This window comes from Micropterus dolomieu, linkage group LG02 (genome assembly GCF_021292245.1).
Source record: "Micropterus dolomieu isolate WLL.071019.BEF.003 ecotype Adirondacks linkage group LG02, ASM2129224v1, whole genome shotgun sequence".
NCBI classification, from domain to species: Eukaryota; Metazoa; Chordata; class Actinopteri; order Centrarchiformes; family Centrarchidae; genus Micropterus; species Micropterus dolomieu.
The window spans coordinates 15,159,399-15,177,102 of record NC_060151.1 but is presented as its reverse complement, the minus strand read 5'-3'; the positions used below and the strand labels follow the sequence as shown (position 1 = coordinate 15,177,102).

General features: G+C 41.7%; 1 protein-coding gene and 1 non-coding gene across 4 annotated transcripts; both read left to right on the top strand.

Moving 5' to 3' along the window:
- Positions 1-69: 69 nt before the first annotated feature.
- LOC123959849 (transportin-2-like) lies at positions 70-17,571 on the top strand. 3 transcript variants are annotated; one of them, XM_046034179.1, is made up of 26 exons: positions 70-170; positions 1,602-1,701; positions 2,483-2,558; positions 2,864-3,013; positions 3,617-3,723; positions 4,653-4,786; positions 5,185-5,266; positions 5,437-5,559; positions 5,877-5,995; positions 6,267-6,327; positions 6,501-6,672; positions 6,892-7,044; positions 7,976-8,201; positions 8,386-8,557; positions 8,759-8,845; positions 9,104-9,211; positions 9,314-9,472; positions 9,614-9,701; positions 9,888-9,986; positions 10,594-10,626; positions 11,393-11,488; positions 11,591-11,666; positions 11,999-12,098; positions 12,764-12,838; positions 13,330-13,478; positions 13,751-17,571. In XM_046034179.1, exons 2-25 carry the CDS (start codon positions 1,603-1,605, stop codon positions 13,435-13,437), a joined length of 2,703 nt encoding a protein of 900 aa, XP_045890135.1. In that variant the 5' UTR covers positions 70-170; position 1,602; the 3' UTR covers positions 13,438-13,478; positions 13,751-17,571. The 3 variants fall into 3 exon arrangements, with proteins under 3 accessions (XP_045890135.1, XP_045890121.1, XP_045890128.1); XM_046034165.1 differs by lacking the exon at positions 10,594-10,626; XM_046034172.1 differs by lacking the exon at positions 10,594-10,626 and having other exon boundaries at positions 120-245.
- On the top strand, positions 1,408-1,475 carry LOC123967541. Its single transcript, XR_006824266.1, has one exon. It is a non-coding gene; the product is annotated as a small nucleolar RNA SNORD41 (small nucleolar RNA).
- Positions 17,572-17,704: the final 133 nt, after the last annotated feature.

Genomic DNA, 17,704 nt, shown 5'->3' with positions numbered 1-17,704 from the left:
TTAATTTCAAAATATGACCTGTAATCTCGCGTAGTTAGCGAAATGTGTACTGAACGGAAGCCGCCATAGGTCAATTTCAAATCGGCGTGCTCATTTGAACAAGAGGAACCGCTACGAAACACGGGAGAGGAGCGGCCCAGTACTGATAATTCAACTTTAAAGTCAATATTGTACGTACAGTATTGGTACGCTTGTACTCTGACAAACATTTTAGACATATTACATCGATCAGACCGCCTCATCGGGTAAGGTGTTGTGATAAAGCGAATATTAAAGCAACTGCATTAGCCTGGCTAGTAAGTTAGCATTAGCGTTGTTAGTCAAACGTTACTGCTCAGGCGGCTTAGCGGCTAACGCCAGCTTGCAAAACGTGTTCACCAAGTTTGTACAGATTATTGGCTGCCGACGTTGTTACAACCGCGATGCCATACTTGTGTATAATGATGTTAGATTTTTCTTAAAGGATGAGTCGGTACATGGCTTCCTTTGGTTAGCAAATGCCGGTATTTGCCTGTTTTTTTATGCCGGGCACATTGTGACCACCCATCCTGGAACTGCCCTGTCGACCAGGCCGTAGCAAGAAGGACAACTTCAGTAGCATCAGGTCAATTGTGTAACATTATAGGCAAGACAAATTGGGCGTAACAAACCGATAGGTTAGTCGATAATTGACGTTACTCGGGGAGTGAGCTAACCAGTGCGGTCAAATGTAACTAACGTTAGTTAACGTAAACCACACGGACTGCTAGCTTGGACCGTGCAACGCGGCTCTGCTACAACAGCTAGCTGCAACTTGTTTCCTGACAACTTTTCTCGCACACTGACCAGCCGCACACGAGCCCTCAAGTAAATCGAGATTCTCGGGCCCACGTGCTGTGTACAGCAGTGTTGAAATTAAAACGAGAAATATAGAGAACACAACGTTCCTGTAATTTGGATCAGTAGGCCGGGTGGCGGGGGGAGGATTAACTTGGAGCGGTGGTTAAGCCGGGTCACAGATTTTAGCTGGTCGTGTTGTCTAATGTCCTCGTTTTTGTGCCGCAAGCCGATTTCCAATTACAATTTTAGGTCTTAGCATGCTGGGATTCTCATGCCAGCCGCTGCTGCGTGTCGATTTTATCCCTTAAATGATCCCATACCCAACTCTAGGAGGCCCCTGTGCACCTTGAACCTACACCATGTGCACAACTTCCTACATATACCCCTCCGCTTATTCCCTTTCTTCCTCAAACGTTTTTTACATGGAGTGATTAGATAAAGTGCTGTATACAGAGATGTATATGACTTGTCAGATTATTAAACAGGAGCTCTTTTTAGAAGTGTATTGCAGGCTCAAATTAGTTTGCATAGTGATTGCCAAAGACATTTTAGACTTTAAAGAACATCCTTCACATGTGCATATGGACTTTGGAAATGATGCATCAAAAACATCTGACTTCCTCTGATGGTGTTTGTATTCATACTGTCTGATCCAGAGACCACTTGCTTAGCTGTTTTTCCTTAGTTCTACTTAGTAGTCTATGTAAATTATTAGAATTCACTGGAAAACATGCATAGAACTAAATTTAAAATGTTAATTTATGTGCGTGTGTGTTTTTCAGGATGGAGTGGCAGCCAGATGAGCAGGGACTTCAGCAGGTCCTCCAACTGCTCAAAGACTCACAGTCACCCAACACAGTCACGCAGAGAGCTGTCCAACAAGTATCCTACCAGTGCTGCAATGATTAATCAATTAGTTGTCAACTATCAGTTAACTGAATATATTTGGGGTTTGGACAAGACATTTGAGGACGATACCTTGGGCTTTGGGAATCACTGATTATATTTTTCACAATTTTCTGTCATTTTATAGAACAAACAATTGAAAAATCAAGAAAATAATTGTTAGTTGCAGCCCTATATCCTACTACAGTGTAATCATAGTAATGCTAGTTGATATTTTTACTGAATGGTGCCTCTCTAATGATATGCATGATTTTATGCTGGAGCCAAATGCAAAGGGATTTTAACCTGTGGTATGTTTACATTTTTTAATGTTTATATTTATTATCAGATTGGTGGTTGAGTGTTTTCCACACGGTGAGGTTTATTCTGTCATTGTCCAAAGTGAAGGGGTTGGACAGTTGTTCATATGCTGGTAACAAGCCTCCTTTATCTTACAGTTGAGTCAGCTGCAAAGCTGGGGATGTCCCCCTACCAAGTATGCAATTGCGCATAAATGCACTGGTGCAGACTTTTAAATCTCTTTATCCCCTTTTAACTGTATTTATGCACAGAATTGTTCTAAATAATGAACTACAAAAATATTTTTAAATTATTTGAGTGACCCACCCAAAAATATTGTATATGTGGAAAACACTGGTGATAGAGGAACGCATGTCCTTTATGTTCTTGAGAACTGTACACTTGTCAAACACATTACTTCGCACAGAGATCAAAGGCTGGTTACTCAAAGTGAAATGGTCCTTAACTGCCGTGCTAGAAACTTGAACAACTCAACCAGTTCCCTGACTTCAACAACTATCTCATCTTTGTCCTCACACGACTCAAAACTGAAGGTGAAGCCAGATTGGTTTTCCCCTCTCTCAGCCATATATAACACACCCATGTCATTGATCCACAATAATGAAAGTACCTCCTATATTCCCCATACATTTAAAACCTGCTTGTACTGCATGTCCCACTTGAACGTATAGTATATTGTGTATATAATAGTTAAAATACAAACATTTTAAATCAGGGCTTTGTTCACCTTTTATCCAGTATAGTAACAATTATGAAAATGCACACAAACATAATTTGTTTGGTCGTTTCTCTCAACGTTTTGGTGCCTTTTTTTTCTTTTTTCTCTCCATCTTGTCAGACGAGCCAACTCGCTCTCTGAGCGGTCTGATACTGAAGAACAATGTTAAGGCCCACTACCAGAACTTCCCCCCAACTGTTGCGGACTTCATCAAGCAGGAATGTCTCAACAACATCGGTGATCCCTCACCACTCATCCGTGCCACCATTGGTGAGTTTGTATGTGTTGTATCGGCCAACCATCTACAAACCCAGAACACCCACTCCTCCCCTGCTCCCCTTCTGTCACCCTCTGGAGATGATGCATAATATCACCTGAGTGTTGTATTCATACTGTCTGATCCAGAGCTGCTGCTAAGGTAACTGCTTATTAGGGCTGTGCAATTAATCACATCTTATTTTCAGTTATCACTTTGGCTTCTAACGATTATGCAAACAAAATTATCAAGATTAAATTAATATTGTGCTGCTATGTATTTTACAGTGATTTTGTTTTCCCTTTCTTTACGGCTGTGTGCGCTCACCCCTCCCTAAAAGTCCAAACTCACTCTCAGCCTGGCTGTGGAGTGTTTAGTTCAGCTCAAGTCGAGATGACAGTGGTTTTAACTGCTGTAACTTGGTAATCACCATTATTAGCTTATTTTTTACACTGCATAAATTAGCCTAGCGGCTAGCTTGCTCTCTAAGATACTGTATAAAGGTAATCATTTTGGATTACTATTATTTCATAGGCTATTTGGGATTTTTGTGTTAATGCATATGTCCTGCTAATTATAAATCACTGTCATCTTCTGTCCCTCTCTTGTTCCTCTAGGCATCCTGATCACCACCATTGCCTCCAAGGGAGAGCTACAAACATGGCCCGAGCTGCTGCCCCAGCTCTGCAATTTGCTCAACTCGGAAGACTACAACACCTGCGAGGTTTGCGCATACCCTGTGCTGCCCTTATTCGTGCTATAGAAAGTAGGGCTGTCACTTTTCTTTAAAGAATACCCACACAGGTGATTTCACTTATTCTGGCTGATAAAATCGCTGCTCGAGTTGAATGTGGGCAGAGCTCTGGGAATTACATGAGGTCCCTAAACTTCAAGTGTAGATAATAATGCATAGTTTGTACATGCCTCCTTAGAAGAGGTCTAATCAGTAAAAACACCTGTGTGGGTGGCCCATGGGTGTCTTATCGAGAAATATCAGAACTCCAAATAATAATGCTGTACGTGGCTTTTATTTTTATTTTTTTTTATATAATGTTGACATGTAAAAGGACGAATCTGCATGATCTAGTGCATGATTTTTGTTTTGGATGTTTTTTGTTCATGCATTTGAATGTTTTGAAATGTCAAGTGACACTGTCTGAAACATCGGCAATTCTTTTTCAAACGACACTTGGTAGAGCAGCAGTCTTCTTAAAAGGCAGAGTATCTTCAGTATGGAATTAGTGATGCGTTTATTTAGAAAGCATTTTTTTTTAAATATAGGAAAGGCACAGGTGTAATGAAATTAATTATTGCTCTCTAGATGTGCTCATCAGCGTGCATATGCAATATGTGATCCCTGGATATGGCGCACCTTAATGGAAGATGGCCTGAAGTTATAAGGAAAATTAATTTTTTACATCACGAAATTGTATTAGTTGCGTCAATGTTTGACATATAAAATATCCACAATGAGAAATTTGACTGAGCAGTTTAAAATTATTTCTGTAAACATTCAGCTGAAACAAAGACTGCGCAGCACATTCAGTACTTTGGCTTCAGTTGTAATTTCTGATGCAGTGTTATTCTCTTCTCTGTGTCCCTGTTCGTTTGCGTTTTGATTTGACAGCCTCTCTGTGTATGTCCGTGTCTCAGGGCTCGTTTGGAGCACTGCAGAAGATCTGCGAGGACTCGTCGGAGCTGCTGGACAGCGACGCTCTGAACAGACCCCTCAACATTATGATACCCAAATTCCTTCAGTTCTTCAAACACTGCAGCCCCAAGATTAGGTACAGGAGAGAAAGGGGCTCGTTTCTGTTTAGTGTCTGGGCGTGATGCATAATATAGAACATCTGACTCACCATGAAGGTGTTTGTATTCATACTGTCTGATCCAGATATTCTAATCTTACTGTCCCTTTCCCCCTTACACTTGCATACCACTTAAGAGTTACATTAAGATTCAATTAGAAATGTCTTTCTCTCTAAAATTTCCTTTTTTCACGAAAATTAGCACTTTCCAAGATGAGGTGTTGGCTGAAAGAGACCAAATGTTGCCGTTCATAAGTTGTTAAACTGGGACTTCATGTATTTTAACGCACTCTCTTTCAACACTAACCCACCTCTCTGGTTGAGTCTACCGTTAACAAGTTACACTGGCTTGACCAAGTTTCCTGTCGTCCCTGCAGGTCCCATGCCATAGCCTGTGTGAATCAGTTCATCATTGGCAGAGCCCAGGCACTAATGGACAACATTGACACCTTCATAGAGGTAAGCTTGCTGTCTTTGAGTAGCAGACAAGAGAAAGTTGTGTCATTCCTCATTTTTGAAATTTGCTTTGTCCACCCATTATTTTTATTTCTTTTGTTTATTCCATCCTGCTGTTTTTGCCCTTTTAAAAAGTCAAAGGATTTCTTGTCATTCCTCCTCTCTCATACTAGAGCCTGTTTGCGCTGGCAGCAGATGAGGACTCTGAGGTTCGAAAGAATGTGTGCCGAGCACTGGTCATGTTACTGGAGGTCCGGATTGACCGCCTCATTCCCCACATGCACAGCATCATCCAGGTAAGTGTCGTACAACTGTCCAATCAGCTGTGGACCTCTTGGACGTCCACGTAATTTGACGTGTGAAAACAATTTGACCACGACTCCACTCAGAATTAAGTTGTCTAGAGAGTCCATGTTGCATCTGGAAATGATGACAAACCCAGCTCATTGATTTACGATGATACCTATAGTTCCTATTGTTTCTGATCCAGATTTGCCAAGGCTGTGTGCTAGACTCAGTTACACAAGTGTTTTTCTCAGTCCCAGCTCATTCTTTTTTGATGTGTCAGCTCACACTTTCTAGTCTCAACAGATACTTTTCTCATCTCCTGCAGTACATGCTTCAGAGAACACAGGACCCTGATGAGAACGTGGCTCTGGAGGCCTGTGAGTTTTGGCTGACTTTAGCAGAGCAGCCCATCTGTAAGGAGATGCTCTCTGGACACCTGGTGCAGTGAGTAGCATATTAACTGCTGTTAATGCTGTGTGTGTTCTGGGTCAATTACCAAAAAAGATAACCATGAACCTCCATTGATATATGCCTATGTGATTGTCTTTTTTTAATTATACTGTGAAAGATTTGGTTATCACAATAAAAATTTTACTTTTGTTCTCTCTGGGTTTTACTGAATAGCATTTCATACAGAATCAATGCCTTCTTATCCCCTTATGAGGGATTATGTTTGACCAAGCAGGTCTCCTCCTTTTCTCCCCCTTTAATATAGACTGACACCTATCTTGGTAAATGGGATGAAGTATTCAGAGATTGACATCATACTATTAAAGGTGAGTCATCTGTGTTCATATGTTTTACAATAGTGCTGATGGTTGTCCGTCAAAAGCTACAGCTAACACAGGAGGAGGATAATGTTTTGGAAGTGGCCCAGGACGGTTTTTAAAAGTGTCTCAAAGTATGTATGATGATATAGCTCAAGTTAAACTTGTGTGTTTTTGTCCAGGGTGATGTGGAGGAAGATGAGGCAGTGCCAGATAGTGATCAGGACATCAAGCCTCGTTTCCACAAGTCGCGCACTGTCACCTTGCAGCACGAAGGAGGGGAGGGCGAGGAGGATGAGGACATAGAAGACGATGACGACGACGATGACGACACGCTGTCTGACTGGAACCTGCGTAAGTGATGGAGAAATGCAGTTACAGAGGCTTGCCAAAATGTTGAAGGGGCCATTCTGAAGGCTTAACAGGATGTTGTACATTTAGTCAGTCTTTTGATCTGAAGTGTGTGTGTGCTTGTGTGTGTATATGGATGGATGCTGTCGGGTCACCCGTAAAACAAACTACCAGCAGGTTGAGATTTAATAGATTGTAATTGGGCTTTTCTTTTTGCTGTAGGAAAGTGTTCAGCCGCAGCACTGGATGTTCTGGCCAACGTGTTCCGTGATGATCTGCTGCCCCACCTCCTGCCGCTCCTGAAAGGCCTGCTCTTCCACCCTGACTGGGTCATTAAGGAGTCTGGCATCCTGGTGTTGGGGGCCATAGCTGAAGGTAATACTCACAGTAACTACAGATTTGTTGTCAGGGATCAGGGATGCCACGAGCTATCTGGAAATGATGAAAAACCCAGCTCATTGATTTACAATGATACCTATAGTTCCTATTGTTTCTGATCCAGATTTGCTAAAGGCTTGTGCAGACTACACGACTTTCAGCGGGAAATGATGCGAACCTACACAGGAAACAGCTGTTTGTTATTATAAAGATACCAATTATAAGGACAAAAAATATAGGTGAAAGAATGGATTAGCACATGCAGGTAGCAGGGATTGTCTGAGCTACAGAGAGTTGGAGGGGAGTAAATAGTGTTTTACAGTGGGGGAAAAAATGGCTGCCTGCTCTCATTGGCTGGATGTCGAGTCAGCCAACTCCTCCAGATATTTGAAATGCTAGATATCTGGCAGACGTCGGCGATGTGTCAGAAATGTGTTGGGGAGGAATTTTGACGCATTGTTGTGTAGTTCACACATAATGACTGACCCCTGATCACAGCCTGATGGTCGCTGAGCTCGCTGAACTGCAAATTGGGCTAAAAATTGTGTAGTGTGAACTAGGCTATAGGCTCTTTTCTAGGCTGTTGTGCAATAGTGGTATTTTTCTCTCAATCCCCACTCGTTGTCTGGTGTTGTCAGTTCAGTTTGCCCTTTTAAATTAGCTAACCTCATACTTGTAAAGCAACAATATGAAACGGCATGCTGAAAGTAGTTGAAATTTATTCATGTCCCACCTTTTGAGAGGGGACAAAGTGCTTTAGAGTAATAAAAAGCATGATTAAACAATGAAACTTAATTAATAATATTTTTACTCTAAATCATTAACTGCAGAAGAACTCTTAAAGGGAAAATCTGTGATTATTGTGCTTTTGTAACTTATCCTTTCCTCTTTTTTAATTTTCTCATTGGCTCCTCTCTCCATGCTTCAGGCTGCATGCAGGGCATGGTGCCCTACCTGCCGGAGCTGATCCCCCACCTCATCCAGTGTCTCTGTGACAAAAAGGCCCTGGTGCGCTCAATTGCCTGCTGGACCCTGAGTCGCTATGCACATTGGGTGGTGTCCCAGCCCCCAGACTCCTACCTCAAACCCCTTATGACAGAGCTCCTTAAACGCATCCTGGACGGCAACAAGAGGGTGCAGGAGGCGGCCTGCAGGTGAGCCGCTTCACACTCCTCCTTTGTATGTGAATATGATGAAAATCCCAGCTCATTGATCTGACAATGATAGACTTTGTTCCCATTTTGTTCTCTGATCCATACTCTGCATGTATCATTCTGTAACCGGAAGAACAATATATAAAGATGAAATATTAATTTGTCCTCATGCCGTCCATCCTAGTGCGTTTGCAACCCTGGAGGAGGAGGCGTGCACAGAGCTGGTGCCCTACCTGAGTTTTATTCTGGACACACTGGTGTTTGCTTTCGGGAAGTACCAGCACAAGAATCTCCTCATTCTCTACGATGCTATAGGAACTCTAGCAGACTCAGTTGGTCATCACCTCAATCAACCTGTAAGTGTTACCCTTTAAGATTTTGTTACCATTGGTCTAAGAGTGGTATGGATCTTTCAGTATGATTGGGGGGAAAAAAAGCAACACAGAAAATTGACTGACAAAAATAATTTGTTTTGTGTTGAAACCTTTTTAATCATACGTCTTGAGTTTAGAAAGTGGGGCAAACGTTGATTTTTACTCATTTATATTGTTTCTCAGGAGTACATTCAGAAGTTGATGCCCCCCCTTATTGCCAAGTGGAATGAGCTGAAGGACGAAGACAAGGATCTCTTCCCTCTACTAGAGGTAAGAAGTTGTTTATTTTATATATTTTTTTATTCTTGCACTACAGGAGGCTTTTATTCAATCAGGCACATTTTCCTGACATGCTGACCCACACTGAGTTCAGATTATGAGCTTTTCCTGTATTGGCTCTTTCACACTGAAATGTCACAGAAAGGAATCTGAATACAGTGGCACTGATGTAGGATTTTGACTGCTTTTTGTCATTTATTGGTGGGCGTACAACCCAAACATCAAATTGTGCATTTCTGTTTCTTCCAGTGTCTGTCGTCTGTAGCCACCGCCCTGCAGAGTGGGTTTCTACCTTACTGTGAGCCTGTCTATCAGCGCTGTGTTACACTAGTCCAGAAGACACTAGCTCAGGCTATGGTGAGAATGCAAACACGCACCCAAAATAAATGTCCTGTGTATTTATTCATCTTTTTTTCAGAGGCAAACAAACATTGAAACATGTCTGCTCTGTCTGTACAGATGTACAACCAACACCCAGACCAGTATGAGGCTCCTGACAAAGATTTCATGATTGTGGCTTTGGATCTGCTGAGTGGCCTGGCTGAGGGTTTGGGGGGTCATGTAGAACAGCTAGTGGCCCGATCTAACATCATGACCCTGCTTTTCCAGTGCATGCAGGTAAGGAGTGTGTGTGTGTGTGTGTGTGTGTGTGTGTGTGTGTTTAACTTTGCAAATGCAACCACACACAACATGTAACAGGGCAGTTTCATACATATTTACTGTACGTATAACACTACGATGTCTGGTCTGTGTTGCCAGGATACTATGCCTGAGGTGAGGCAAAGCTCTTTTGCTCTTTTGGGTGATCTAACCAAGGCGTGCTTTCCACATGTTAAGCCCTGCATTGGTGAGTGTGCTTTCAGAACCCTGACTGGCTGATTGTGATACTTGTTGTAGCCACAAATGGTCCAATGTCTTAAATGAAAGGCTATACCAAACTGGAGGTTGTAAAGGAATTGTGTGTGTGAGAGAGAGATTGGATGTCAATCTGTTGGTGTTGTAACCAGTGTGTGTGTCCATGTCCTCCCTCCAGCTGAGTTCATGCCCATCCTGGGGCTCAACCTGAACCCAGAGTTTATCTCAGTGTGTAACAACGCTACCTGGGCCATTGGAGAGATCTCCATGCAAATGGGTGAGTGGGTTAGAAAGCAGGTTGCACTTACTGTTGATGCTTTTTCTGTTACCTTTTTTGGTTGCGTACACTGAAAACAAGGGTCCAGCATCTGGATATGATGAAACACCCAGCTCATTGATTCAAAATGATACATTTTGTTCCTATAATTTCTGATCCAGACATCGGACACCTCATGTTGGTCTGGGCTCTAGGTGGCACAGTTGAGTGCTTGGATGCGTGTGTGTGTGTGTGTGTGTGTGTGTGTGTGTGTGTGTGTGTGTGTGTTTTTCAGTGAACAATTAAACCAATCACAGCCTCTGCCTTTCCGTTGCCATTAATTGTGGTTCTTGTGTGGCAGAACATTTTCCACAGTTCACTCCGGGCAGAGCAGTTGTCTAGTTGTAGAAAAGTTCAAATCTTTCTCAGAACCTAATGCAATTAGGACTTTGCCTGATTGGAAAAGGGGGGAATTCAGTGTGCTGTTCCCCTTTGTCTGTCATTAACACTTGTGCACCGAAACCCTACCTCATTATGCTTGCGTACTGCGTGAGCGTGTGCGCGTGAATGCATGCCTGACATGCCCATTGTGAAAGATCCAGTGACACTCTGTGTGATCTCCTTACAGGCACAAGTGTCAAGCAGCAAACAAGCAATCCTGGTGAGCGTGTCTTTTAGATCAGCCGCTGCAAAATCAAATGAGATTTTTCTTATAGAGATGTTGAGACTTGCCTCTTTTTTTGTGTCTTGAGATAAATTCAGACCTGTACTGGTCGGGAAGCCAACTTGAAGTGAAGGATGTTATAAAGCAGTTTTATTGGAACATGTATTTTTGTGTTTGCAAAAGGGTTTTAGTGGATACCAGTGAATTAAATCTAGTATCTGTTTTGCACTTCAGACAAAATATTGTGTTGAAATTCACGCACTCAAAGGTGTACAAATGCACATTGATACTGTTATAGTATGAATGTCATGTTGCATAATAAATGCAGGGAAGCATTCTTACTATGTTTTACTATAAATAAACTAAACACGACCATTGGAGCATTTCTCTAATTTCCGTTTTTAGAAATTGAAAAAGGGACTTAAAAAATCTAAATTAAACATTGACGTATACATTGATAGCAGCAACCCCCCGCCATTAAGACTTCAACTTCTTGCTGTGACCAATGCAAACAAAGTAATCTGCCATAGTTAAAACGTTTGTGTTTATTTCATGGGAGTTTGTGCTGCTCTTACTAGTTTAAAGTAGGCGAGGCTCAGCGTGTGCCCAATTATCATCAAAGTCAGAAGCATAACATTGTGACAACTGTCACCTTGACTCCTCCACCCTGCAGGTGGACCAGTTTCCTCAGACACTTGATGTTGTGCGCTCTCTCTGCTGTGTGTGTGTGTGTGTGTGTGTGTGTGTGTGTGTGTGTGTCTAGGTGCAGAGATGCAGCCATATGTGGGAATGGTTCTGCCACACCTGGTGGAGATCATCAATAGACCCAACACACCCAAGACTCTGCTGGAAAACACAGGTACACACACGGTCATACACTCTAAGCTGGGCTGTTTAAAATGTTGGAAAGCGTCCGATGTGGAATTGAGGTGAATTGTTTTTCTTGTCCCTGCGTGTGCAGCCATTACTATTGGCAGACTGGGTTACGTCTGTCCCCAGGAAGTGGCACCACAGCTGCAGCAATTCATTAGACCATGGTGAGTCACATGTGAACATTATGTGGGTATCGTGAAATACCCAGCTTACTGGTTTTAAATAAGACACATTGTTTCTTTTTTATTTTTGGCCCTTCTTGCACTATGTAGGAATTAACTTTCACCAGTTAAGAAATCTCTGGATATGATGAAACACCCAGCTCATTGACACAAAATGATACATTTTGTTCCTATATTTTCTGATCCAGATATAGCACACCTGTTGACTGCTTGCATGCAGGTTTACAAAACGTTAGTAATTCACAGACCCTTAGCAACTGAACTGATGAATCAATACAGTCCAATTTTTGTCTCCTCGTCATACCTCTTCTCAGGTGCACATCATTGAGGAATATCAGAGATAACGAGGAGAAGGACTCAGCCTTCCGGGGAATCTGTGTGATGATCGGTGTGAACCCTGCAGGGGTGGTGCAGGTGAGGTGATATTATCCGCTTTTCGACAAAAAGTACCAGGGACCTTAGTCCCCAGATCTCTTTTGAAGGAGCTAAAAGGTTCCTTCAGCTCTTTATTGTGTGCGTTTCCACCGTGGTCTTAAAACCTGCGAAGATTAGGCAAATTAACCAGCTGACATAGGCTGTAGGCCTATACTGCGTACAAAGCGATGCACAGGCATCATTATTTGTAACCTCTATCCATGAGCAACATTTATAAATGAACATCAGATTTGATTGGAATATAATGAAACTATAGGCTTTGCTTGACCATTAAAAACCACTTTTTTTTTGGGAGTATAAATGATAAAGTTAACCATTTAATAACAAACTGGACAAAACCATCAAGTTCTTAAAATAACTCAAGCACAGAGAAAGCAACACAAAAATAAAATCGACAGTTTGGAAGATTATTAAAGCATTTACAGCTGACGAGCAGCAGATCTGCTGGCAGCATCACGTCTTTTTTGCCTGAGCATCAGAGGAACCTGATGTTTAACAAGCTTAATTTCCTGCTGTAATCAGCTGTTCTGCTTGTTTTGGAGAAGAGGAGTCAGACTTCAGCTCTGTGTAAAAACTTTCTGACTGATGAAAACTTAAACTCTAGACCTCACTGTGTAATGAAGTAACAAGCCCTCTCTCTCCAGGACTTCATTTTCTTCTGTGACGCAGTGGCCTCCTGGGTCAACCCCAAGGATGACCTGAGAGACATGTTTTATAAGGTGAGTGCCTTATCACTGATCCCATCTTATCAAACACATTGATCTGATTGATGGACCTAGTGAGCTGTGATTAAAGTGTTCCTTCCCCTCATGTAGTGCTAGCTCACCATACTCTATGATGATCACTATCAGACATTCGAAATCTGATTACATGGTGTGGATGGTTTTTGAGTCTGAGATGTGTGGGTAGAGCTTTCTGTTTTGTGGTGGGAGAGCAGTGGGACATTTCACTCTCACCAATTAAATCAATCAAAGTGTCCGTTGAATGTTTGCTAAACTGTGTCTGTCTAATCACAATTTGCCTTTCAAAACCAAAAACACAGGAAGGGTTGGGGCGGGGTTTAGCAAACAGTCAAGTTCTTTATTACCTCCTGTGTAGATAGGTGTAAGTCAGCAGCTACGCCTGAAATTCACCCTTAAATATCCTATGTTGAACATTCATGGAAAGCGCTTAGTCAGCCTCCACAATTGTTCTTGTGTTCTTTTCCAAGATCTTGCATGGCTTCAAGGACCAGGTCGGTGAAGAGAACTGGCAGCAGTTCTCAGAGCAGTTTCCTCCTCTGTTGAAGGAACGCCTGTCTGCCTGCTACGGCGTCTAACCAAACCATCCCCTTGTCCACACAGGACACCAACCTGTTAGGTATGTCCAGCAAACGTCTCTTCGTCACAAATCTACAGTCCTTACCCCTGAGACCCCCTCCCCTCTTCTGGAAATGATGAAACTCCCAGCTCATTGATAAGCAATGATACATTTTGTTCCCAAATGATTTCCCTGATCCAGAATCAGACTTTTCACCATCTGTGCATCATCCGTTTGACCCTTGAAACACTCATCGCACCTCTACATTTACCAATTGTTCACCAAAATGTGATTTTAATCTCTTTTCTCCGTTCCTCTGTCTTTTCTCCCAGGTTAATGTACGGGAGGGTTACTGGGGAACTCATTGCACTGCCCAGATTGTGGGGAGAAACGAGAGCTGGAGGGATGTGACTGGCCTTGATCCTCCACTCAGCGGATGGCCCCCTTTCCCCCCGCGCCCTGTGTGTCTCTGTAAGGGAGGGTGGGAGGAGGGTGGTGGGTGTGGGAGGGTAAACTGGGGATATACATATACCTCTCGGATTAAACGCCTCACTAAATCCAACACGCTCAAAAGTGACTTTCACCAACAGCACCGCAGGGATAATAGGTAGGCGAGGGCAAGAAAAGGGGCTGGCTTTGACCTCCTTTCCTCGATTTAATTATTCTGTTAAGATAGGTGACGGCTGGGAGGGGAGGGGGGTGTCAGATAGGATAGGTACATTCTAAAAAAGGAATTATCTGAACCAGCATAGGGTGCCACAGTCCCAAATTCCACAATGCACGTTGTCCGTTTAATCGTGCCAGAGGCTAAAAACATGAGACGCTTTTACTATGTAACAATGCAGGAAATGTGCACAAATTATTTGCACAAATTTTCACCTTTTACGGTGAAATTGCATAAACCAATTGTTGTGCATATACATGGGTCTTATTCTCTTTTCACATGTACATTTAGCTGAATTTAATTTTCTTCCTCTTCCCTTGGTTGCTGAATTCCCCTCGAATCATAGGTTTCTTCCCCCCCCTCTCATTCGAGGCAAAAAAGATGCAGTAGGTCTGTCCTCAAGCTTTTATCACCGCAGTACCAAGTTATTGCATGGCATATATCGCCTCTTATGTGACGCATGTTTTGAGTGAATATCTTGCTGCTCACTTGATTTATTACATAAATTGTCGTCCGTATGGAGAGGCTGCCATAATTGGAAGCTGTCGGGTGCGTGGTTCTTTTGTCCTCCCACTCATACATGTTGTCTAATCAATGTCCCTATAGTTTAATGGCGGCTGCTTGTGAGACGACCAACTATAGGTAGATTTAATACGGCAATCAGCTCATGTCTGATTGGAGAATCGCCCACTGCAACACGAGTTCAAATACTGTAGGCATGTTGAGAATCCTTTTTGCTGCTGCTTCGTTTTTAGAGTATTTACAAAACGGACTTAATGAGAGCGTTAAGACATCACCAAGAATGAATTAGTTCTTACCGATTATAAATGCACTTTCTTTTTGTAAGAAATTTAGAGTTTCAAATGTAAGACATACAGTAATATACTGAGATATAGTTTTCTTTTTGATAAGTGATTTTAGGACTGTTAATGGCTTGCTAAAGTAAGCATAATATTAAGCAATGGTAAAATGACTAGGGTAAGCCTCTTAACATAGTTTGATAATGTAGCTCCTCCTAAAAATGGATTGAATAGGATTTAAGAGGAGGGGGACATCTTAATTACAGTATTTGGGATCCATGTCTCTGCGCACCTGTCAATCCATATCTGTGTTTGAGTGTGTCCCCGTCTATTTCAAAGTTTTCTGTTAAATGATGGCTGCTTGAGCCATCAAGGCTTCTCGACATGGACATTGCATGCTTTTCAGAGAGGCTTGTTCCCTTTTTTTAAGTCGTTTTATAACAGGTCCTTTTGCAGGGATCTACCTTATAAGAGCTTTGTCAATGGCAATTCAAATCACTGCTGGACTAATAAGGTACTTCTCCAGCTTGTGATCAATCTAGTGATTGTTGTTGCCATATGTTCACCCGTTGATACTGTGTAGGATATGCCTGGGAATATACTGAGTCCTAATAGTTCTCCCCTGACACTGGTTAGCTTATGAGAGAGTGGTGGTCTTTATCCAGCTTTAACTTTTAGTCATTGTCCATAGTGGACGGTTGTAATGAAAGTGTGTATGGCTGTTTGCCTGTTGGTGTTTTTACTATAAAGGTGTGTACGCGAGTAATGCTTAGATGTAACTTTGCACCAGCCCTACAATAAAGTTATGTCTGGGCCATAGTTTGAGTCATGCCTGAGTTGAAGTGGCCACTGGGAGGATCAACATTTGCTTGCCAGTTAACATTGTCAGTTTTATCGTCGGGATGCTCAAATCTCCTGAAACAGACCGTCACAAATGGAAAAACACCTAAAACATTTTCCTGAATATGAACTCACATTAGTACTTTATGCATTTTACAGAATTTTTCTTCCTTTTCCCCACGACCTAGGTGACATAATTTTTATTTTATTTTTTTTGTAGCACAAATGTTGCGCGCGTGCATGTATGAGAGAGAGAGATGTGTTTCAGATACCTGACCACTTCTGTAAGCTGCAGCGCCCCACAGGGTGAATACTGAATGGTATCATCTTGAGGTTTAACTGGTAGACAAGCATTGAGAACTGAGGTGGCCACTCACTGATCACAGGCCAGAAAGATTTTTTTGGGGAGGCATTCATTGCGATGTTTTTGGGAAGGATGCAGCTCCTGTGCCACAAAGAATTGGTAAAAAAGTTGAGGCTTTACCACTCGCCATGTTGTAATACACTAAGCTATATTCAGAAGAAAATTTAAATGCAAGTTGTCCAATTGTGTTTTTTTTTTTGTTTTTTTTTATTTTGATGCTCATGTTGTTTTTAATTTATTTATTTTAGTTTGATGGGTTTTTTTGTGCTCCAGTGCACAAATTGTTTTGGACTTTAAAAGTTTTTTTTTTCCCTTTTTTAAAAAAAATTCTTTTTATTTAAAGAATATTTTGTTTTCGTTGTTTTATAGCGGACCATTTGATTATGTCAAATTTGATGTGGTTGGACTGAAGGACAGTCCGTACTTGCATACCTTGGGGAAGAATGTGGGAAAACTCATTCATCACTTTTGTTTCAATCTGATATCAAGGCTGGCAATTGAATTTGATGTACCTTTTTTTTTTTTTTTTTTTTTGCTCAACTGTGGTGCAGGTGGGATGTTATCTGATGTATCCCTTTTTTATTTAATTTTTGTGAATAGGGGAAAATAAAATTTTTTTTTTCTATTAAGCTTTGAGTCGACTGAACATTTTGTTCTGTGTGACTAACAGAAACTAGATCAATTTGGGTGAGACTGGGAAACCATAACAGGTAGCATATTCTGATATTTTATACATGTGATTTGTTATGCACCAAAAATATCAAAGCAAATTCCTTTTGAGTAAACCTTGGCAATAAAAGCAGATTCTGACATGCGATGGATAATCACGCATGTCCTAATCCAGTCTTCAGGTAGGCCTATATCCCGACCCTCGCTTGCTCCTCGGAGCAGAAATGAAAGGAGCCCTGAGCAAAGACGAGACGAAACCCTGATGCTTTGACAACCGCCTCACGATAGTATTACCATTTTTCTGAAAATGCAAATGGCACAACAGCGGGGGATCTACAAAGACAGCCCAAAAAACATTCAGGCATTGACAGTCATTTCCAATAAGAGGAACTGTATGAGATGTCATGCTGTAACAAACACAACTGAGTGGTTATGTGCCCTAATTTTGCAATAACGTAAGTAACTGAAAATCCTGCCTACAGGGTACAGTGCTGATAAACCGCTGAATTGTTGACCATGACATCCTGCAGCACCTGTAAACTTTCTCAAGAAAAACAATTATGTAATGTCACACACGTATGTGTCTTTTTTTTGTAATTAAACAAGATGAATAAGGTATATACAGGTATATAAATGTTTTAATGTTCTCCCCTTCTAACCCTGCAATTAGCCAACATAGTAATATCAGGAGTGCAAGCTGTATTATACACGATTATCCCATACGAACGGTGTGCTGTTCTCACACAACAGTGCCGTGGGATGGAAAATGAAAGGTTTTTATTCTATTGCTTACATTAAACTTCTCACTATTATTCATTTCTTTGCTGTCTTTTGGCTCTCCTTTTGCTACTTGCTATTTTTGTCCACCTCTTGAGTGATGACCACCCCTTTCTTTTGTTTTTGCCCATAAAGAAAAAACACTGCCAGTCATAGTTGTTGTGACATCATA